Source organism: Dipodomys spectabilis, unplaced genomic scaffold (assembly GCF_019054845.1).
Source record: "Dipodomys spectabilis isolate Male_0828 unplaced genomic scaffold, ASM1905484v1 ptg000512l, whole genome shotgun sequence".
Taxonomy (NCBI): domain Eukaryota; kingdom Metazoa; phylum Chordata; class Mammalia; order Rodentia; family Heteromyidae; genus Dipodomys; species Dipodomys spectabilis.
Genome location: NW_024871189.1, coordinates 303,569 through 326,229, shown reverse-complemented (window position 1 = coordinate 326,229; position 22,661 = coordinate 303,569). Strand labels below are relative to the sequence as shown.

Here is a 22,661-nt window from a genome sequence, read left to right as displayed (position 1 = left end):
GGAAGGTGGCTCAGTGGTAGCGCGCTTGCCTTGCATGCCTGAGGCCCTAGGTTCGATTCCTCAGCACCACATAAGCAAAAAGAAAAAAGCTGGAAGTGGCTCAAGTGGTAGAGCGCTAGCCTTGAGCTGAAGAGCTGAGGGACAGCACCCAGGCCCAGAGTTCAGGGCCCATGACCGGACCAAAAAAAAAAAGAAGACACAGTTGAAAACTCTGGTTTAGGCAGATATTTCTTAGAGGAGACATACAAAGTAAGAACTAAGAAAGAAAAATACTGATAAGTCAGCTTCATAACAATTTCCTGGCCAGCTGTATCATCTGTAACCCCAAGCACTCAGATGGCAAAGGCTGTAGGATCCAGAGTTCAAGGCCAACCAGGGCTACATGATGAGCTCCAGGCCAGAGAAAACAAGCCCAAGTTCTGTCTGCAGCTAGCCTCGGTTTCCTCCCCCTGCATATTTCAGGGATAAGCAAATCTTTAGGCAGAATTTTCTGGACAATTCCACTAAGCTCCCCGGGCTTTACACCGCTGACTGAAGTGAGTGATGGGAATGGATGTTTTCATTCCTGTTACTATTCATGTAAAATCTCTGCGGTGGGGGGGGGGGGGTGTCTTTCTAAAGATGACCGTAGGTGTTTCTGTCTTGTTTTGCAGGACACAGGATGCAGGAGGAGCTCTTCACTGGGGATGGGCGGCAGCCGAGTGCGGCCTGGCCCCCCCTGCCTTGTCCCGTCCTGTTCCTCTCCTCCCTACCTCGTCAGCTGGTGCCCAGAGCCCGTCCCTGCTGTGCCCTGCGCTCCACGCTGGCCCCGGGAGGTGGAGATGAGCAGCCACGGGGAAGCCAGACCCGGCCACTGAGGGAACTGGGTCCCAGCCTGGACCCGCCTCCCGTTTCTAGGCCCCATCGTCCAGGTGGCTTTGGGTGTCGGCGGCGCCCACCTGGTCCTCCAGCCCCGCACAGGGAATTAAGCTGGGATTTGGATCGGCAGGCAGAATAATGGAGCTGGGATGGGGTTTCCGACTCAGGTGGTGGATCAAAGCCACCCGGTGATCTGCCCCAGATAAACCCCCCTTCCTCTCCCCTAATCCGGTCAGGAAAGCCACCCAGAGGCAGCGCGGAGAGGACCGAGGAGGTGGGCGGGAGGGGGGCAGTGCTGCAGGTGCGCCCCTCTGTCCAGCCCCCATGCACCCCTGGTCCCCGCCCCCCCCCCCTCTGAGCCGCCCGCCCCTCCAGGGCAGCAGGGGCCCCGGGGCCTACTTGAGGGCGTCCAGGATGGTCCTGTGTGCCTCGTCACGGCGCTTCATGCCCACCAGGCTGGTGGACCACTGCTGCAGGATGTACTTCTTCTCCACGCTGATGGTGTGGATCTCGGTGGCTGCCTGTGGAGGGGGCTGCGCTCAGCCAAGGCCAGCAGGGGGAGCGGGAGGGAAGGGGAGTAGTCCTGTTTACTCCACCTCCACCCTTCTGTTGGTTTGCTTTAGTTCTGGAGGTTGAACTCGGGGCCTTACACTTGCCACAAAATGCTATACCACTGGAGCCGTAGCCCTGGCCTCGTCATTTTGGCTGTGTGTGAACAGGGTCTCACATTCGGGCCTGGGTGGCTTGGACCTCCAGCCTCCTATTTGTGCTTCCCAAAGAGCTGAGAGGTGTGAACCACAGTGCCCAGCCTTTTCTTTTCTTCTTTGGCCAGTCCTGGGGCTTGAACTCAGCACCTGCCGCTGTCCCTGAGTTTCTTTCTTTTCTTTTTTTCCCCCTCAAGGCTAGCACTCTACCACTTGAGCCACTCGACTTTTTCTGTGTATGTGGTGCTGAGGAATGGAACCCAGAGCTTCACGCATGCTGGGCAAGCGCTCTACCACCAAGCCACCTTCCCAGCCCAGTGGCCAGCTTTTATTGGCTAGTAAGATGGGGTGGATTGGCTGAAAACGTTTTGCCTGGGCTGGCTTAGACTGTGATTCTGTGATTCTCCCTATATCTGCCTCCCAGGGAGCTAGGACTACAGGTGTGAGCCTCTGTGCCTAGGCCTGTGTGTGAGTACTAGGGTTTGAACCCAGAGCTTTATGTTTGCTAGACAAGCACTCTACCACCTGAGCCAGGCCCCTGGTCATTTTGCTTGTACTGTGTTGTTCAGTTGGGATCTTACACCAGTCCCCTTGAAGTGGGATACTTCTGACTCCATCTCCTGAGTAGCCAGGATCCAGGCATGAAACACCTTTCCCAGCCACTCACCCTGACTTTTCTTGACCAAAAAATCAGCAAAGGGATACCAGGAAACTAAACACAGTTTCAAAGAAGCCTGGGGCCTCTAGGTCCCAGCGGGGCTGGAGGACACCAGAGGCTCATACTTGCAATCCTGGCTACTCTGGAGGCTGAGGTCTGAGGAGAACATTTCTGAGCAGCACAGAAAAATCTGAGAGACTCTTATCTCCAGTTAACCAGCAAACAGCCAGAAAAGAAGGGTCTGGCAAAAAAGCTGAGCAAGAGCTCAAGGCCCTGAATTCAAGCCCTAGTACTTGCCCACCCCCCCCCCCAAAAAAAAGATCCTTGATATAAACCACTGAATGGTGGATTTTTATTTTATTATTTGTGGTGTGTGTGTGTGTGTGTGTGTGTGTGTGTGTGTGTGTGTGTGTTTACGTGTACAGTACTGGGGCTTAAATTCAGGGCCTGGGTACTGTCCCTGAGTTTTTTCACTCAAAGCTAACACTCTTCCACTTCAGTCACAGTTACACTTCTGACTTTTTCCTGGTTAATTGAAGATAAAAGTCTCATGAACTTTCCTGCCCAGGCTGGCTTTAAACCTTGATCCTCAGATCTCAGCCTCCTGAGTAGCTAGGATTAAGGTGTGAGCCACTGGTACCCAATTCTAGTCCCCCGCCTTTTTTTTCGTTGGTTGTAGGGCTTGAACTCTGGGCCTGGGCACTGTCCCTCAGCTCTTCAGCTCAAGGTGAGTACTCTACCACAGCGCCACTTCTGGTTTTCTGAGTGGTTTACTGGATATAAGAGTCTCATGGCCTTTCCTTCCCTGGGCTGGCTTTGAATCTGGATCCTCAGATCTCAGTCTCCTTAGTAGCTGGGATTACAGGCATGAGTTACCACACCTGGCTCAATTCCAGCCCCTTATTACCCTGACTATTGTCGCGCGCGCACACGCACACGCACACATGCATGCCTGCTGGTGCTGGAGCTTGAACTTTAAGGCCTGGATGCTGTCCTTTAGCTTTTTTACTCACGGCTGATGCTGTACCACTTGATCCATAGCTCCAATTATGGCTTTTTGCTGGCTAATTCAAGATAAGAGTTTCATGGGCTTTTGCTTAAGCGGGCTTTGAGCTTCAATCCTCAGCACCCTGAGTATTTACCATTACATTAGTTAATTTACAGGTGGGGTCTGGATGCCTGGCCTTCCTCCCACCTGCTGGCCATTCCGGGGGGGGGGGGGCAAACTGAGGCTCTGTGGGGCATCCAGCTGTTGTTGGGAGTGGGAGGAGGGCCGGCCCAGGCTGTGTTGCTGGCTGGTAGACACGCGGGCACTGTGTGGGTGGGTGTGCGCTGGCTGGTGCGGGCACTGTGTGGGTGTGTGTGCGCTGGCTGGTGCGTGGGCCGTGGGTGGGGCCGCACACCCACCTCGTTCACCGCCTCCTTCAGACACCGGGTGTCATGGGCCTGTGCACTGTACTGAGCCTCTAGCAGGGCAATGTTCTCTTCCAGCTGGTGGACTCGCGAGGTGAGCTGGTCCACGTGCAGGTCCTGGGGGCGGGGCAGAGAGAAGCGAAGACCTACCGTCAGCACAGCCCGGCCTGAGCCCCCGGGCAGCAGCTGAGGCCCATGGGGGGGGGGGGCGGGGGCTGTGTGCCCCAGGGGCCGCGTAAACACCTGCTTTTTCTTCTCCACTTCAGCCCGCATCCGCTCCATCTCTGCCTTCTTCACCACCTGCTTCATCACGGAAATGTCGTCCCGCACGTCCTGGTCTATGTTCTGCATGTAGAAGAGGTTCAGGGCCAAGTTCTCCATCTCCGTCTGCAGGGTGGCCACTGGGGAGGAGAGGAGGGGCGCTCAGGATTGTCCTCGACCCCTCCCTCCGGCATGGGGCAGGGGACCCTGCCTCCATTGTGTAGCCCAGGCTGGCCTCTAACTCAAGATCCTCAGGCCTCAGCCTGCGAGAGCTGGGACTACAGGCCTGTGTAACCACACCCAGCCTGAGAATGACTTTTAAACCATAAAGACCCAGACTCTGCTGCGAAATAGAGACTGAGAAAAGAGAGAGGTATACAATCTACACTCACCAACTACAACATGTTCTGCTGTATGAGTAGGGCTGAATGACCAAATCTTGTGTCTATTTCACAGGTTTCTTACCAGTTAACAGCGAGCAAATTCACACAGAGGCCCAAGGCCCCATGACCCCAATGCTAAAGGGATGCTGAGCTCCACCAAAGCTCTCTCTCTGTGGCCAGTGAGAGGGAGGCCGCCCTAGAGGCTGGGCCTCCAGGAGGCTGCACTGCCTACCCACCCAAAAGTTCCATAAACCCTCAGGAACGAATTCCTTTAACCAAATTCAAATTCAGCTGGGTGCTGGTGGCTCACGCCTGTCATCCCAGCTACTGAGGGAGCTGAGATCTGAGGATCACAGTTCAAAGCCAGCTAGGGCAGGAAAGTCCATGAGACTCTTATCTCCAATAAACCATGGAAAACCAGCAGTGGCGCTGTGGCTCAAGTGGTAGAGCGCTTGCCTTGAGCTGAAGAGCGTAGGGACAGTGCCCAGGCCCAGAGTTCAAGCCCCAGGACTGGAAAATAAAATTCCTTTCTGTCTGCTCTCTCTACTCTCTCCACACCCCTGACTGAGGCTGGGCCTGTGGCCCCGCACCCCTGACTCCCCGTTTGCACCTGTGTTGGGTGTGGATGACCACCGCTAGTTGGTGCCAGCAGCAAATCCAGAGTGTGCGGTCTAGAGACCTCCCTCTCCCCCTTCCCCCAGGTCCAGTTGTTTGTTTTTTTTGTTGTTGGTCGTGGGGCTTGAACTCTGGGCTTGGGTACTATCCCTCAGCTCTTTAGCTCAAGGCCAGTGCTCCACCACTTGAGCCACAGCACCACTTCCGGTTCTCTAGTGGTTTATTGGAGATAAGTCTCATGGGCTTTCCTGCCCCAACAGACTTTGAACCGCAATCCTCAGATCTCAGCCTCCTGAATAGCTAGGATTACAGGCATGAGCCACCAGCACCTGGCTCCAGTTGGCTTTTCCCAGAACAACTGGATGTGTATGCGCTCCAGCTGTTTCCCTCAGGACGGTTTTATTTTTTGTTGTTCGTGGGGCCTGATCTCTGGGCCTGGGTGCTGTCCCTCAGCTCTTCAGCTCAAGGCTAGCACTAGCACTTGAGCCACAGTGCCACTTGCAGCTTTTTCTGTTTATGTGGTGCTGAGGAATGGAACCCAGGGCTTCATGCATGTCAGGCAAGCGCTCTACCACTGAGCCGCCTTCCCAGCGCCTCAGGATGGTTTAGAATCCCCCACCCCAGGCCCCGACTGCACGCACGCTTCCTGCGCGCCTCGCTGGCCTCCCCGTAGGTCTTGGTGTAGAGCGCACGCAGCTCCTGCAGCTCATCCTCCTTCTGCCGCCTCTCGCAGGAGGCCAGGGAGTGGCGGTCGTGGCTCTTCTCCAGCTGCATCTGCAGGTAGGCCAGGTGCTGCTGGATCCCGTAGAGATTCACGCCCAGCTCCTGACGCTGGCTCCGCCTCTGCTTGGTGCCCACTTCCTGCGCCCAGGAGAAGAGGGTCAGGAGGACGCAGGCGGGGCCTGTCCGGGCCTGGGCAGCTGGGACCCCGCGTACCAGCTCCTGAATCTCCAGCTTCAGCTTCTCGATCTGCCGGTTGAGGTAGCTCTTCAGGGTGGTCTGGAACCTGACCATCAGCGGCTGAAACACAAGACCGCCGCGGTCAGCCCCCGCCTGGGGGCCACGGCTCCCCTCCGCGTGTGTGCGGGGGCCACGGCTCCCCTCCGCGTGTGTGCGTGTGCGATTCCAGCAGCAATTGTGCCCCCTATCTTCTTGGTATTTTTCTTCTGGAAGCCACAAACTCAAGGTACCCCCTGGGCTCCTGCAGGCACTGTGGGGCTGAGGGTCCCGCTGAAAAGGCAGGCCAGCTCCCGCAGGCGGTCCCTTTCTCAGGGGCCGGAGGGTGTCAGCGTCCAGTGACGTTGTGCAGCCTGGTGAGCCCTGCTTTCCCTCAGACCACAGCTGGACTTCGCCAGGGGCCGAGTGGGCGGGCGGGGGCGGGGGCGGGGGCGGGGGCAAATGAGAAAAGGCCCCTTCAAGGCAATGAGTGTGTCCCTAGACTCCACTAGGAAGCAAGGCCTGGAGTCCTTCTCCTTATTACACAAAGGCTGTGGAGCCCAGGGCTGCCCACCCCTACCCTCCCAGGCCCAGGCCAGCAAGCGGACGTGGGGGACGCACGCTTTGGGCATGGGGATCTGAAACCCCTCGGGTAGGACGCAGGGGCTAGGTGTGCCTGTGGCGGGCAGATCTGCACCAGGGGGCTGGAAGACCACACGGCCCGAGTGACTCTTCTACACAGGGCAAAAGCAAGTCCCGGGAATCTTACGTGGTCTGGGTCCAAAACCACCGTGCGGGACCCATCGTCTCCCATGTCCTCGCTGCCCTCGGACTCCTCCGCGCCCACCAGGGCCGCCTCCTCAGGGGTGAGCTGGATCCGAGCCAGGAATGCCTCCAGGGAATCACTCTGGCCTTGGGGCCCCAGGGAGGGCATAGCTGAGGGAGGAGGGCAAACGTCACCGGGCAGCATCATATTTTGGGGGAGGTGGCAGCAAAGCTGGCCCCACCCACGGGCAGTGCAATGGATCTAAAACAAGGAAAACCAGAGAAGCCAAGCAAGGGCTGGGAGCACGCCTTGGGACCCCCCATTCTATCTGCGCTTTGTGGTTGGAGGCACTGAGCATTGAACTAGGGCCTTGTAGGCAGGTGTGTCACCCCTCGAGCCATGCCCCCAGCCCTTTCTTGCTTTGATTATTTTTGAGGTAAGGTCTTGTCTTGCGCCCAGTCCTACTGTGCTGCGATCTGCTGTGCCTCCCTGTGTGACTGGAGAGGACAGGCAGGCATCAGGCGCCTCATCACTGAGACTCAGTCATGCAAATGTGTAAGCCAAGGCTAGCTTTGAACTGCCATCCTCCTGTCTACCTCCCAAGTGCTGGGGTCACAGGAGTGACACACTGTGCCCAGCTCTGTTCTTTTTTTTGGTCAGTCATGGGGCTTGAACTCTGGGCCTGGGCGCTGTCCCTCAGTTCTTCAGCTCAAGGCGAGCGCTCTACCACTGGAGCCACAGCGCACCACTTCCGATTTTCTGGTGGTTCATTGGAGATAAGTGTCTCACAGACTTTCCTGCCTGGGCTGGCTTTGAACTGTGATCCTCGGATCTCAGACTCCTGAGTAGCTAGGATTACAGGTGTGAGCCACCTGCATGTGGCTCTTGTGGACTCTTGATGATGACCCTGTGCTGCCTGTTACCTGGACAACTTTCTGAATGACCTGCAGGTCCTCCTCTGCACATGGCCGACTGTTGGGACTAAGTGGGCTCTTAGTAAATGCTCTCTGCAGTGCTGATGTGTTTACGTTGGTGCTGGAGGGGCAGCCTGCTTTGCGTGGAGGGATGCTGGCAGCAGCCAGCGCCGGGCTGGGGCTGGGGCTGGGGGGTGTCAGCATACCTGCCTGTAGGAGGTTCTGGTCCATCTCAGATGACAAGCTGCTCTGGAGGCTCAGTCTGAAGCGGTGCTCCAGGCCCATGGGGAAGGTCTGTGGCAAGGGGACAATTAATTAGTTCTTATTAATTACTGGGGACTGCTGCACTGTGGATGTGGTGCCACTGTGGGCCCCCTGCCCCCACCATGGGCCCCCAGGGCCGGGTCCCTAGGGAGGAGCTTTTGGGAGGTGGCAGAACTTTTAAGAGCTAGAACCTATGCCGGCTCTGGTGGCTCATGCCTTTGATCCTAGAGACTTGGGAGGCTGAGATCTGATCAACGAAGCAGCCCAGGCAGAAAGTCCCTAAGACTTTTATCTCCAATGAACCACTAAATAGCAAGAAGTGTGAGGGAAGGAGGGCCACTGTCCAAAATGAAATGTACTCATTACCTGACTTACTTAGCTGTAATCCTCCATAGATTGATTGATTGATTTTTTGCTAGGCCTGGGGCTTGAACTCAGGGCCTGGGCACTGTCCCTGAGCTCCTTTTGCTCTAGATGAGCACTCTACCACTTGAGCCACAATGCCACTTCTGGCTTTTCCTGTGATTAATTGGAGATAAGAGTCTTATGGGCTTCCTGCCCAGGCTGGCTTTGAACTTTGATCCTCACATCTTAGTCTCTTGACTAGTTAGGATAACAGGTATGAGCCACTGGTATCTGGCTTGCATATCATCTTTATTGTAACAATAAAACACAGGCTGGGAATGTGTCTTAGTGGTAGAGCATGCATGAAGCCCTGGGTTCCATTCCTCAGTACCACAGACACAGAAAAAGCTAAAGAGGGGTGGTGTGGGAAAGGAGAAGGGACAACATCTGTAGGAGACACAGAAATGCAGGTGGGTGGGGGTCAAAAGGCCACAAAACCCACTGGCCACATCAGGGCTGCAGGGGCAGGCAGTGCTGTGGCTCCAGCTACTGGGAACTCAGGGGTAGGAGTCTCATCGGTCCAGGCTGGCCTGGGGCAAACGTGAGCGCCTACAACTAAAGCACAAACTTAAGCAAAAAAGGTTGTGGGAGCAGCAGGGGTGGTAGACCACCTGGCTAACAAGGGAAAAGCCTTGGGTTCTTTTCTTTTGTCCAAGACCAGGACTCAAACTCAGTACTTGATGATTTTTGCTCATCGGCTAGTACTCTATGAATAGAGCCACGCCTCCAGCCCTAAGCCCTGGATTCAAACTCCAGAACCCCTCCCAACTCATCTTTGTAAATAAGCAAGATAGAAAGTACTTTCCCCGGATCATCTTTATGTAATAGAAAAAGGCAAAGGGCAACTTTGAAGCCAGGTGCTGGTGGCTCATACCAGTAATCCTACTACTGGGGGGGAGAGGGTGGAGGGAAGAGTGGTTGGTGATCAGGAGGATCAAAGTTCAAAGCCAACTCATGCAAAAAAGTTAGAGATCCTGTCTCAGCCAATAACTGTGTGTGGTGGCAAGAACCTGTCATCCCAGATACCTGGAAAAACAGGAAGAAAAAATAGGATGATGGTGGTCCAGGCCACTCCCAGCATTAAAAAAAAAAGTCAGCTGGGCGCTGGTGGCTCACGCCTGTCATCCTAGCTACTCATCCTAGCTGAGGTCTGAGGATCATAGTTGACAGCCAGTCCTAGCAGGAAAGTCCATGAGACTCTTATCCCCAAAGAACCACCAGAAAACCGGAAGTGGTGTTGTGGCTCAAGTGGTAGAACGCTCCCCCAGAGCTGAAGAGCCGAGGGACAGTGCTCAGGCCCAGGGTTCAAGCCCTGTGACCAACACACATACACACACAGAGTCAGATCCTAACTCATAAGTAACTAAAGCAAAAAAGTGCTTAGTGTTCAAGTAAGCAAAGTGTCTGCAAAGCAAGTGTGAGGCTCCGAGTTCAACTTCCAGTCCCACTGAAGACTAGAAACGAACATTTCTGTTCCCCCTTCTCTCCACCTACATTTCAAGTGTCTCAAAGTGCACGTGTTCCCCCCCCCCCCCCCCCCCCCCCGTGTGGCTTCCTCACGGAACGCTGCTCTGGACACTGGAACCTGGGTGCTCAGCGGACGGCCTGGGGTCGGGAGCCGGGGCAGTGAGACCAAGTGTGCTGAGGAATCCCGACAGGGAGTGAGTGCACGTGTGTGAACGGGCTGAAGAGCCCGGGGCACGGGGCACCGGCATGGGGCACAGGGCCGGCTCAGGCCTACTCAACCCGCTGCTTACTGTACTCAAAGGGTCGGCCGTCTCGCTGGATCCCTCGAACTCAGCCCCTCTCGATTCCAGTGGGCTCATGAGCTCTGGTGAGAGCTCCAGCTCTTGGGAAATGTCAGGAAGGGATTCGGGTCTCACTTTTCCAGACATTTCCTCGGAAACGAATTCTGGGTAGGGCGGCTCAGAATATCTGGCTGGCTCTTCTTCCATATAGCCATAAAATACCTGTTTGTCCTCCTCTGCCCCCAAGAATTCCATCTCTCCCCCCATCTCTCCTTTGATCATCTCCCCTTCCATCTCTCCTTCCGTTTCGCCTTCAGTTCTCTCTTCGGTCTCCCCTTCGGTCTCCCCTTCGGTCTCTCCTTCCATCTCTCCTTCCATTTCCATTTCCGTCTCCTCTTCCATCCCGCCTCCGGTCCATCCTGTGGCGTCTCTCGGGTCTTGGTCTTGCGCTTCCCCTTCGGGCCACAAGGAAGCACCTGCAGGGTCTTCAGCTGCGCCACTCTTCCCCGCCGCTGGCGCCTGGAATGGGTGGCCAGGAAACCCAGGACACGTGACAAAGGAGCCACGACCCCTCCCCCTCACTGAGACCTGGTGGCGGGCTTTATCTAGACTGTTTCCCACAGTCCTGTTGCACGCTTTGTTTTAGCACTCTGTTCTGGAAAACTCAGGGTGCTCTACGAACGGGACACCCCGGCCGCTCCTGACGCCAGGCAGCGGGGACCTTGGTTTCTCGGTATCTGAAGTGAGTCTGTCTCAATGCAAGGCAAAAGGGTGATCGCCCCTCTGACCTGAGTCCTAGCTCTGCCTACCTCCTACCAAACCCGAACCACCACAGCTCCCCAAGTGGGTACTTTACCACATCCTCCTCTTCTTCCTCAGAAGTCGATCTGCCTTCCGGGGAAGACCTGTTTTCAGAGAAAGCTGTGCAGTGGGTGCTGGTGCCCCCTGGGTCTTCCCCTCCTTCCCCTCCTGTACCCTCTCTGCCTCCGCTCAGCTGCCAGCCAAGATTTCCTCCTGTCACCCACTACAACCTGCCTGTTAGGGGGCCCAAAGTGCCCTAAGTTTGCTCCAACCATGAATGAAAAACCCAGTGGTGGAAACAGTAAAATACAACAAGAGGAGGTCTCCTGTGCTATACCCGGCCCATCTGGACGCGAGCGGAGACGGTCCACAGCAGGGACAAGCTCCAGGCTTCCTTAGCTTCTCAGCCACGGCATCAAGACTATCTGTTCTTTAATTCTGGGCTTGAACTCAGGGCCTGGTGCCTGTACTCAAAGCTAGTGCTCTACCATTTGAGCCACAACACTACTTCTGGCTTTCTCGGAGTAGTTTATTAGAGATAAGAATCTCTTATTTTGATTGTTTTGGTTCACCAGTATCTAATTAGACAATCATATTCTCTTAATTTTTAACTAAATATAGCACTTTAGGACACTAATTGGAACCTTTGTGATTACACCAAAGATTTGTATGAAAATGGCTCTGTATCCAAAATGGCTCTGTATCCACATCCTTGGGAAACAGACATTAGACAGCAAAAAAGACCTTGACATAAACAAATCCTTAAGTGATTGTTTTGGTTCGCAAGGTGCGTGTGGTTTGAGTCTATGATCCTAGCTAATCAGGAGGATGAGATCTGAGGATTGCAATGAGAAGCTAGCCCAGGCAGAAAAGTCTATGAGACTCCAATTAACTAAAAAGCTAGAAGAGAAGCAGTGGTTCAAGTGGTAGAGCATCAGCCTTGAGTTGGAAAAGATAAGGGACATGCCCTGAGTTCAAGCCTCACTACCAGCACAAGAATAAACTTTTTTGGTCTATTAAAGATATCAACTAAGGGGATGGGAAGGTGACTCAGTGATAGAGTGCTTGCCTTGCATCCATGAGGCCCTGGGTTTGATTCCTCAGTACCACATAAGTAGAAAAAGTCAGAGTGGCGCTGTGGCTCAAGTGGTAAAGAGCTAGCCTTGAGCTGAAGAGCTGAGGGCCAGCACCCAGGCCTTGAGTTCAAGCCCCACAACCAACAACAACAACAAGAAAAACACAAAGATATCAACTAAGATATGGCTTCTCCTTTGGCATGTTTAATTGTGATGTTCAACAGATATCCCTGTAGTTTAAGACAATACTTATTAAATAAAATTCTCTGCTGGGTGCCAGTGTCTCACACCTGTAATCCTAGCTACTTCAGGAGGTTGAGATCTGAGGATCATAGTTTGAAGCCAGCCTGGGTAGGAAAGTCTGGGAGCTCAGGAACAGTGCCCAACTCTAGAATTCAAGCATCAGAACTGGCAAAATAAACGAATAAATAAAATTCTCTCCTCATGATGACTTGAGCCCTGTCACTTTGTGGCAGAATCAGCAGGTCTTGTAGGATCTTATTCAGAACTGATATTCTCTATTTAATTTTGTTCATATGTTTTTAAATTTTGTTTTGATTGGAAAGGAAAAATGATGCTTAGTTTTAAGCATTAAAAGTGTACAAGAGGGCTGGGAAGGTGGCTGAGTGGTAGAGCGCTTGCCTTGCATGCCTGAGGCCCTGGATTCCATTTCTCAGCACCACATAAGCAGAAAAAGCCTGAAGTGGCGCTGTGGCTCAAATGATAGAATGCTAGCCTTGAGCTGAAGAGCTGAGGGACAGCGCCCAGGCCCAGAGTTCAAGACCCATGACCAACAAAAAAAAATTACAAAGTGTACAAGATGCTCTGTTACAATAAACTAAATGTATATACAATGTATGCATATATGTTTTCTTTAAAAAATCAAACTAATGTAAGTGCTTCACAGACAATGGAAACCTTGTGATTTCCCTCGCCTTCCAAGGCAACCATGTGTCACAGCCAGAAATGGAAGGTATACTCGGATTCATTCTGGTCCTTCCAGTCACTGCCTCTGCTTGAAGTGAGAAATCACACAGTAGCCAATGCTTTACCTTTACTCTTCCCGTGGCAGTACATACAAATTGTGTGTGTGTGTGTGCGTGTGCGTGGTGTGTGCTTCAACTCAAGCCTGGGCACGGTCCCAGGGCTTTTGTGCACAAGGCTGACGCTCTACTGCTTGAGCCACAGCTCCACTCTGGCCTTTTGGTGGTTCACTGAGAGCCTCACGGACTTTCCTGCCCGGGCTGGCTTTGAACCGCGATCCTCAGACCTCAGCCTCCGGAGCAGCTGGGATGACCGGCGTGCGCCCCGGCGCCGGGCGGGCTGGACTAAGCCTGGACACACGCACACACACACGCACACACACACACACACACACACACACACACACACACACACACACACACGCCAGTCAGCACCCAGGCGTCCGCGCGGCCGCAGGACCCTGGCACGGAGCGCGGCCGGGCCGCTCGCCCCGCGCGCGTGCACTCCGGGCCGGGCCCCGGCGCCGCGGGCCGCCCGTGCGCGGGGTCCACCCCGCGGGACGGAGGCGCGGGGCTGGCGTGGACCGGCGCCCCGCAGCCAGCAGGGCCGAGCGCCGCGGTTGCCATGGTTACCGCAGGGCGCCGGGGCGGGTCGAGGAGGGCAGCGAGCGTGGGAGCCGGAGCGGGGGCAGGACGCAGCCCCGGGAGGAGCGGCGCTGGGGGCCGGTGGCCGCAGGGCCCCACGGTCCGAGGGTGCGGGCGGAGCGGGCGGAGGCGGGGGAGCGCGGGGACGAACGGCGGGGGCGGCGGGGGCGCGCAGCCGCAGAGCGCCGAGCCCCGCCGCCCCCCCCGCCGCCCCCCGCCGCCCCCCGCCGCCCCCCGCCGCCCCCCGCCGCCCGCCGCCCCGTCCCCGTGACCCGCCGCCCCCCGCCGCCCCCCCCCCCCCCCCCGTCCCCATTACCCGCCGGCCGGGTCCCCGGGCGCCGCCATCTTGCGTTGCTAGGCGACGGCGTCAACATCCGGCGGCGCAGGGGCGGGGCCTGTCCGGGGGCGGGGCCCGTCCGGGGGCGGGGCCTGTCCGGGGGCGGGGCCTGTCCGGGGGCGGGGCCTGTCCGGGGGCGGGGCCTGTCCGGGGGCGGGGCCGCGGGCCGGGCGCGCGTGCGCTGGGGACCGCAGCACCCAGTATGCAGATGCTCAGGCGAGAACACGCTCAGGTGTGGGCACGCTCAGGTGTGTGTATGCACTCAGGGGTGCTGGTACACTCAGGTGCTGGTACACTCAGGTGTGGGTACACTCAGGTGCTGGTACACTCAGGTGTGGGTACACTCAGGTGTGTGGATACACTCAGGTGTAGATACACTCAGGTGTGGATACACTCAGGTGTGGATACACTCAGGTGTGGATACACTCAGGTGTGTGGATACACTCAGGTGTGGGTACACTCAGGTGTGTGGGTACACTCAGGTGTGGGTACACTCAGGTGTGTGGGTACACTCAGGTGTGGGTACACTCAGGTGTGTGGATACACTCAGGTGTGTAGGTACACTCAGGTGTGGGTACACTCAGGTGTGGGTACACTCAGGTGTGTGGATACACTCAGGTGTGTGGGTACACTCAGGTGTGGATACACAGGTGTGGGTACACAGGTGTGTGGATACACTCAGGTGTGGGTACACAGGTGTGTGGGTACACTCAGGTGTGTAGATACACTCAGGTGTAGATACACTCAGGTGTGTGGATACACTCAGGTGTGGATACACTCAGGTGTGGATACACTCAGGTGTGTGGATACACTCAGGTGTGGGTACACTCAGGTGTGTGGGTACACTCAGGTGTGGGTACACTCAGGTGTGTGGGTACACTCAGGTGTGGGTACACTCAGGTGTGTGGATACACTCATGTGTGTAGGTACACTCAGGTGTGGGTACACTCAGGTGTGGGTACACTCAGGTGTGTGGATACACTCAGGTGTGTGGGTACACTCAGGTGTGGATACACAGGTGTGGGTACACAGGTGTGTGGATACACTCAGGTGTGGGTACACAGGTGTGTGGGTACACTCAGGTGTGTAGATACACTCAGGTGTAGATACACTCAGGTGTGTGGATACACTCAGGTGTGGATACACTCAGGTGTGGATACACTCAGGTGTGTGGATACACAGGTGTGGATACACTCAGGTGTGTGGATACACTCAGGTGTGGATACACTCAGGTGTGGGTACACTCAGGTGTGGATACACAGGTGTGGATACACTCAGGTGTGTGGATACACTCAGGTGTGTGGATACACTCAGGTGTGGATACACTCAGGTGTGTGGATACACTCAGGTGTGGGTACACTCAGGTGTGTGGGTACACTCAGGTGTGGGTACACTCAGGTGTGTGGATACACTCAGGTGTGTGGGTACACTCAGGTGTGGATACACAGGTGTGGGTACACAGGTGTGTGGGTACCCTCAGGTGTAGGTACACTCAGGTGAGGGGCACGCTCAGATGTACGGGGACACTCAGGTGTGGATATACTCAGGTGTGGTTACACTCAGGTGTGGATACACTCAGGTGTGGATGCACTAGGTGTGGGTACACAGGTGTGTGGATACACTCAGGTGTGGATACACTCAGGTGTGGGTACACTCAGGTGTGGATACACTCAGGTGTGGGTACACTCAGGTGTAGGTACACTCAGGTGTGTGGATACACTCAGGTGTGGATACACTCAGGTGTGGATGCACTCAGGTGTGGGTACACTCAGGTGTGGGTACACTCAGGTGTGGATGCACTAGGTGTGGATACACTCAGGTGTGGATACACTCAGGTGTGGGTACACTCAGGTGTGGATACAATCAGGTGAGGGGCTCACAGGTGTGTAGACACGCAGGTGTGGGACACACTGAAGCACAAATGCGTCTTTGCTCCGCCAGGCTGGGACTCTGTCCAGATGGCGACAACGACGTCAGCCTGCGCCCAACCTGGCACCGGGACCCCCGGGAGCCGGGGACCCCCGGGAGCCGGGGACCCGGGGGCAGAGGGCCTGGTGCGGGCTCGAGGAGCCGGGACCTCCTGCAGGCTCTGGCGAGCGGCCCCGTGGCCCCTCGCGGGCGCGTGGGCTGCCGTGCTGGGGGAGGCCGGCCAGGGACCTGACGCCCGGCTGAGGCTGGAGTTCTCGGGCCCGCCGGCAGGGGGCGGAGTCGGGGCGGGGCCAGGGCAGAACTGGGCGGGTCCGGTCGGACTGCGGGCGGAGCTCTGGCCGATCGGGGGCGGGGTTTGGAGGGAGCAGAGGCGGGGCGTGTCCCGGGGGCGGGGCTGGGGGCGGAGCCGAGGCCGAGCCTCCCTGCGCGTCCCCGCCCCGCGGAGCCTCCGGGGCTGCAGCGGCGGCGGCGGCGGCGGCGGCGGCGGATCCTGGAACCGGCGTGAGTCCGGCCCCCGCGGCGGGACCCGGGTGGGTATCGGGGGGGAGGGCCTGTCCGGGGCCAGGGGGCGGGGTCCGCTCCCGAGGGGGCAGCGCCCATCCGCGGCGCGCGGGGCGCGGGGGGAGGGCGCGGGCCGCGGCCGCGGCGTCCGGGAGGGCCGGGGTCCGCCGCCGTCCAGGGGGCGCGGGGCGGGGCGTCGCAGGGCGTCACGGGAGGACCCGGATCGGCCGGGGCCTCCCGGGGACCCTCCCCGCCGCGGGTGGGGCGCCCGGGGCGCGCGCGGGCCTCCTTCCGGGCGTCCGGCCCCCGCGTGTCCGGCGCGCTGGGCCGGGGAACTTTCGGCCTTTGTCTGTCGGGATCGGCGGAGCACGCGGAACGGGCGGGGGGCGGCCCCCGAATGCGCCCGGCGTCCCGGCGGCGCGCGCCCGGGGGCGGCGGCTCGGCTCCGGGTCCGCGCTCCGGGGCGCGCGCCGCCCGCCGGCCCCGGGGCGCGCGCTGCCCGCCGGCCCGGATCCCCCCCCACCGCTCCTCCTCCCCCCCATCGCTCCTCCTCCCCCCACCGCTCCTCCTCCCCCCACCGCCCCTCCTCCCCCCACCGCCCCTCCTCCCCCCACCGCCCCTCCTCCCCCCACCGCTCCTCCTCCCCCCACCGCTCCTCCTCCCCCCACCGCTCCTCCTCCCCCCACCGCTCCTCCTCCCCCCACCGCTCCTCCTCCCCCCACCGCTCCTCCTCCCCCCACCGCTCCTCCTCCCCCCACCGCTCCTCCTCCCCCCCACCGCTCCCCCCCACCGCTCCCCCCCACCGCTCCTCCCCCCCACCGCTCCTCCCCCCCACCGCTCCTCCCCCCATCGCTCCTCCCCCCCACTGCTCCTCCCCCCCACCGCCCCTCCTCCCCCCCGACCGCTCCTCCTCCCCCCGCTCCTCCTCCTCCCCCCCCACCGCCCCTCCTCCCCCCCCCGACCGCTCCTCCTCCCCCCCGCTCCTCCTCCTCCCCCCCCCCGCTCCTCCTCCTCCCCCCCACCGCCCCTCCTCCCCCCACCGCTCCTCCTCCTCCCCCCCGACCGCTCCTCTTCCCCCCACCTCTCCTCCCCCCCACCGCTCCTCCCCCCACCTCTCCTCCCCCCCCCACTGCTCCTCCTCCCCGGGCCCTGCGCACTCGGGGCGCCACCCCCCCCCTCCCGCTCGAGGACAGGCCGGCGCTGCTGCCCCGCCCCCGGTCCCCGCGCGGCCGGTGGCCCACGCGCAGGCTGAGTGAACCGGGGGCGCAGGCGGCGGGCCTGAGCCTCGGAGTTCCCCCGGGGCGCCTGGGGCTCGCGAGTCTGCTGATTGTGGGGTGCTCTGTTCTGTAGTCCATTCTTGTTTCATTCTTTTTCTTGTTTTGCCAGCCCTGGGGCTTGAACCCAGGGCCTGGGCGCTGCCCCTGAGCCTCTGCTCAAGGCTAGCTCTGCCGCTTGAGCCACAGCGCCACTCCCGGCCTTTTCTGAGTAGTTTATTGAGATGAGAGCCTCATGGGCTATCCTGCTTAGGCTGGCTTCGAACTGCAATCCTCACATCTCAGCCTCCTGAGTAGGATTATGGGCGTGAGCCACCAGCACCTGGCTCATACTTTTTTCTTAATATATACGTGTATATATATATATGCATATATATATGTATATATATTTTTGTTGTTGTTGGGCTGGGAAGATGGCTCAGTGGTAGAGTGCTGGCCTAGCATGCATGAAGACCTGGGTTCCATTCCTCAGTACCACATACACGGAAAAAGCTGGAAGTGGTGCTGTGGCTTAAGTGGTAGAGTGCTAGCCTTGAGCACAGAGAGGCTCAGGGACAGAGCCCAAGCCCCAAGTTCAAGCCCAGGACTGACAAAAAATAAAAGTGAAAAGTTTATGGTAAGCAGAACACAGATAGAACATGTTTGCCTACGGAGTTATTTAACCTAGTTACCATGATTGTGTTAATCTTTCTTTTTCTCTTTGTTTTCTTTTCCTTTCTTTCCTTCTTTCCTTCTTTCCTTCCTTCACTGTTTCTAGGGCTTGAACTCAGGGCCGAGGTGCTACTCCTTAGCTTTTTCACACACTTTACCACTTAGCTACAACTCCACTTCTGGCCTTTTGGTGGTTAAGAACGTGAATGAGCTGATCTGCCTAGCTGGCTTTGAGCTGAGATCTTCAGAGCTCAGCCTCTTGAGTAGTTAAGGTTACAGATGTGAACTGTTGGTGCCTGGCTCTGTGTGTTCATATTGCTTGATTTATGTGTGTTTTTTTGTTTGTTTAGTGCACAGCTCCTTCCCACCCCGGGGCCTGGCAGAACTGTGGTTCATCCCCATTTTATATGGGGATACTGAGGCTCCAAGGGACCCCTTTAAGTCTGTGGGCCAGGACTGACAGTACGGCCTCAGGTACAGAGTCTTCTGGCTCCAAGGAACCTGTGCCTCCCCTCATCTTCACGGGGCGTGCTGCCTGCAAGCACTGCTCCACGACTGGTAGAAATGGAAGGAAATAGGCACGGGGTGCAGCCATTACCACCGGCCACGGCTCTCCGTTCACTTGAGGCATCTGAGCAAACAGCCACTGAGTTTGTAGAACTTGCCGGTTACAATTGCACCTGCCTCTTGTCCTCAGCGTTAGGCAGCAGAGTGCCGTGGTTAAGAACATGACCCCCAAAACAGACTGCTTCACCCCAACAGTTCCTCCTCTATGTCTTAATTTCCCATCTGTAAAACTAATGCAACTAGGCTGGGAATGTGGCTTAGTGGTAGAGTGCTTGCCTAGCATGCATGAAGTCCTGGGTTCGATTTCTCAGTACCACATACACAGAAAAAGTCAGAAGTGCCTGCCTGTGTGGCTCAAGTGGAAAAGTGCCAGCCTTGAGCCAACAAAGCTCAGGGTCAGTACCCAGGCCCTGAGTCCAAGCCCCAGGACTGGCAAAAAATAATAATACTTCAAAGGCTTGTCACAAGGATTATTGAAAGCCAAAGGACTTTTTGTGCCAGTGCTGGGGCTTCAAGTCAGGGCCTGGGCATTGCTGCTTAGCTTTTTCACTCAAGGCTGGTATGCTACCACTTGAGCCATAGTTCAGTACGAGATTGGAAGTAAGCCTCACAGACTTCCCTTCTGGGGCGGGCTCTGCACCGAGATCCTCAGATCTCGGCCTGCTGAGTAGTTAGGATTATGTCTAGTAGCTCACAGAGTCATCCTTCCTGGGAGGGAAGCAGTCCTTGCTTGGGCACTTCTGGCTGGTGTTTGATGGGACATCTCCGTATCCTCTCGGGTGTCTGGGGCAAAGCAGATGAACCGGTCTCTGCTGGCTGCGTGTGGGTGACCAGAACTTAGGGCATTTTGAGCCTGGGACAAGGGCCAGGGGCGTGGGCTGTGAGCTGTGCCCAGTGACGTGCTCTGAGCGCCCGTGGCCCCCACTCTGCCTGCTTCCACCCCGTTGCCGGCACCGTGGTCACCGGCAGGCGTGGCTCAGGGAGTTACTAGCTCAGGGCAGTGAGGAGATCTGGGGTGATGCTACTGCCGCGCCCCGGCACCTGAACCCACTGGCCGAGGCTGGCCACAGCGCGAGCATGTGGGGTGGGAGGAGGGGCAGCTGCAGGCTGCCCGTTACCCTTGGTCTTCCTAGGAAGGTTCTGGAAGAGGCTTTTTCCTTCATTCTGGAATTGGACACCAAGGCTTTGGGGGAGGAAGCTTCGACGGCAGACGCTGTGGTGGGTGCCCAGCTGTCCGCCTGCCGTCTGTAGTTCTGACAGCGTTTGTCCATTCCTCAGTGAATGAGAGTCCAGCCTCCTGGTGATGGAGGTTTGCCTGGGGTGGGGGAGGGAGGGGGGCCCCCCCGCAGGGAGAAAAACCCCTCACATGTCCACGCCTGATTCAGGGGCTGGGGGCACCTAAGTGAAGTTATGGCAGAGGAAGATTGAGTTACAGGGGAGCCGGGTGCCAGCGGCTCACGCCTGTCGGCCCAGCCACTCAGGAAGCTGAGGTCTGAGGATCCAGGTTCCAAGCCAGCCCTGGCAGGAAAGTCTGTGAGACTCTTGTCTCCAGTTAGCCAGCACAAAGCTGGAAGTGGAGCTGTGCCTCAAGCGGTAAGAGTGCTAGGCTTGAACAAAAAAGCTCGGGGAGAGCACCCAGGCCTTGAGCTCAGAGTCCCAGGATGGCACACAAATCAGTGAGCAAATAACGGTTTACGTGGGGGCGCCACAGCTGACCGGTGTTACAGGGCTGAGGTGGGCGAGCCTGGGCCCCCTCATCTGTAATCACCGCAGCCTTGCCGGTAGAAGAGGGAGGCAGGACTGTTGGCCTTGAACCAGAGGAAGGGCCTGAAGCCCAGGGGTGTGGCCTGGGGGGGCATCGGATGGCCCAGGGGCTGCCGGGGATAGAGCACCCCGCTGGGGATGGAGCACCCTGCTGGGGATGGAGCACCCTGCTGGGGATGGAGCACCCCGCCGGGGATGGAGCACCCTGCTGGGGATGGAGCACCCTGCTGGGGATGGAGCACCCTGCCGGGGATGGAGCACCCCGCCGGGGATGGAGCACCCTGCTGGGGATGGAGCACCCCGCCGGGGATGGAGCACCCTGCTGGGGATGGAGCATCCCGCTGGGGATGGAGCACCCTGCTGGGGATGGAGCACCCTGCTGGGGATGGAGCACCCTGCTGGGGATGGAGCACCCCGCTGGGGATAGAGCACCCCGCTGGGGATGGAGCACCCTGCTGGGGATGGAGCACCCTGCTGGGGATGGAGCACCCCGCTGGGGATAGAGCACCCCGCTGGGGATGGAGCATCCTGCTGGGGATGGAGCACCCTGCTGGGGATGGAGCATCCTGCTGGGGATGGAGCACCCTGCTGGGGATGGAGCACCCCGCTGGGGATGGAGCACCCCGCTGGGGATGGAGCACCCTGCCGGGGATGGAGCACCCCGCCGGGGATGGAGCACCCTGCTGGGGATGGAGCATCCTGCTGGGGATGGAGCACCCCGCCGGGGATGGAGCACCCTGCCGGGGATGGAGCATCCTGCTGGGGATGGAGCACCCTGCTGGGGATGGAGCATCCTGCTGGGGATGGAGCACCCTGCTGGGGATGGAGCATCCTGCTGGGGATGGAGCACCCCGCTGGGGATGGAGCACCCCGCTGGGGATGGAGCACCCTGCCGGGGATGGAGCACCCTGCCGGGGATGGAGCACCCTGCCGGGGATGGAGCATCCCGCTGGGGATGGAGCACCCTGCTGGGGATGGAGCATCCTGCTGGGGATGGAGCACCCCGCTGGGGATGGAGCACCCCGCTGGGGATGGAGCACCCTGCTGGGGATGGAGCATCCTGCTGGGGATGGAGCACCCTGCTGGGGATGGAGCACCCTGCTGGGGATGGAGCACCCCGCTGGGGATGGAGCACCCCGCTGGGGATGGAGCATCCTGCTGGGGATGGAGCACCCTGCTGGGGATGGAGCACCCTGTGGGGATGGAGCATCCCGCTGGGGATGGAGCACCCTGTGGGGATGGAGCACCCTGTGGGGATGGAGCATCCTGCTGGGGATGGAGCACCCTGCTGGGGATGGAGCATCCCGCTGGGGATGGAGCACCCTGCTGGGGATGGAGCACCCCGCTGGGGATGGAGCACCCCGCTGGGGATGGAGCACCCCGCCGGGGATGGAGCACCCCGCTGGGGATGGAGCACCCTGCTGGGGATGGAGCACCCTGCTGGGGATGGAGCATCCTGCCGGGGATGGAGCACCCCGCCGGGGATGGAGCACCCTGCTGGGGATGGAGCACCCTGCTGGGGATGGAGCACCCTGTGGGGATGGAGCATCCTGCTGGGGATGGAGCACCCTGTGGGGATGGAGCATCCTGCTGGGGATGGAGCACCCTGTGGGGATGGAGCACCCTGTGGGGTTGGGGGGATGGGGATAGGCGGGAGCTGCCGGGTGTGTGTGATGGGGCATCAGCTGCGGCAGCCACCACAGGAGGCCCGGGGTTGGTTCTTGAAGAAGGCAGGCCACCTGCTTTCCTGGGAGCCTGGCCTCTCCACATCGGGAGGGTCCCCGCACTAGTGAGTCACCCAGCCCGGGCTGGGAATTCTGGGTAATAAATGTCTTAACTTGGCCCCTTGAAAACATTTTCTAGAAGGGACCCCACCCTCTGTACCACCACCGTGGTGACCAGAGCTGCCGGGAGGCAGTGCCCGTGGCCAGGCGCTCCTACGGGTGGAGGGAGCACGTGCTTTAGCAACTGTTTCCCACACTGGCACTGTCCCCAGCACAGCCTGTCCCAGAGCCCGGCCTGACGGGGCTGGGCAGGAAGCAATCTGCTGTCCCTCTCTTCCTGCTTTTCCTTCTCCCCTCCTCCTCCTCCTCCTCCTCCTCCTCCTCCTCCTCCTCCTCCTCCTTCCCCTCCTCCTCCTCCTCCCCCTCCTCCTCCTCCTCCTCCTCCTCCTCCTCCTCCTCCCCCTCCTCCTCCTCCCCTTCTCCT

The 22,661-nt window shown here is 58.5% G+C and overlaps 2 protein-coding genes across 4 annotated transcripts in view; one reads left to right on the top strand and one right to left on the bottom strand.

Annotated features, from left to right (window-relative positions):
• Positions 1 to 10,327, bottom strand: part of Ccdc40 (coiled-coil domain containing 40) — a 29,775-nt gene extending 19,448 nt beyond the window's left edge. Inside the window, exons 1-8 of the mRNA XM_042670009.1 lie at positions 9,935 to 10,327; positions 7,715 to 7,802; positions 6,598 to 6,764; positions 5,829 to 5,912; positions 5,534 to 5,753; positions 3,877 to 4,034; positions 3,628 to 3,750; positions 1,258 to 1,379 (exon numbers count right to left, since the gene is read on the bottom strand). Coding sequence (XP_042525943.1) covers positions 1,258 to 1,379; positions 3,628 to 3,750; positions 3,877 to 4,034; positions 5,534 to 5,753; positions 5,829 to 5,912; positions 6,598 to 6,764; positions 7,715 to 7,802; positions 9,935 to 10,327 — 1,355 coding nt within the window. The remainder of the gene's footprint in view (positions 1 to 1,257; positions 1,380 to 3,627; positions 3,751 to 3,876; positions 4,035 to 5,533; positions 5,754 to 5,828; positions 5,913 to 6,597; positions 6,765 to 7,714; positions 7,803 to 9,934) is intronic.
• Positions 10,328 to 16,140: 5,813 nt separating this feature from the next.
• The window catches only part of Tbc1d16 (TBC1 domain family member 16), a 60,796-nt gene continuing 54,275 nt past the window's right edge, over positions 16,141 to 22,661 (top strand). For all 3 annotated transcript variants that reach the window (XM_042670000.1, XM_042669999.1, XM_042669998.1), the window contains exon 1: positions 16,141 to 16,226. The gene's annotated coding sequence lies outside the window, so the exon portion shown is untranslated. The remainder of the gene's footprint in view (positions 16,227 to 22,661) is intronic.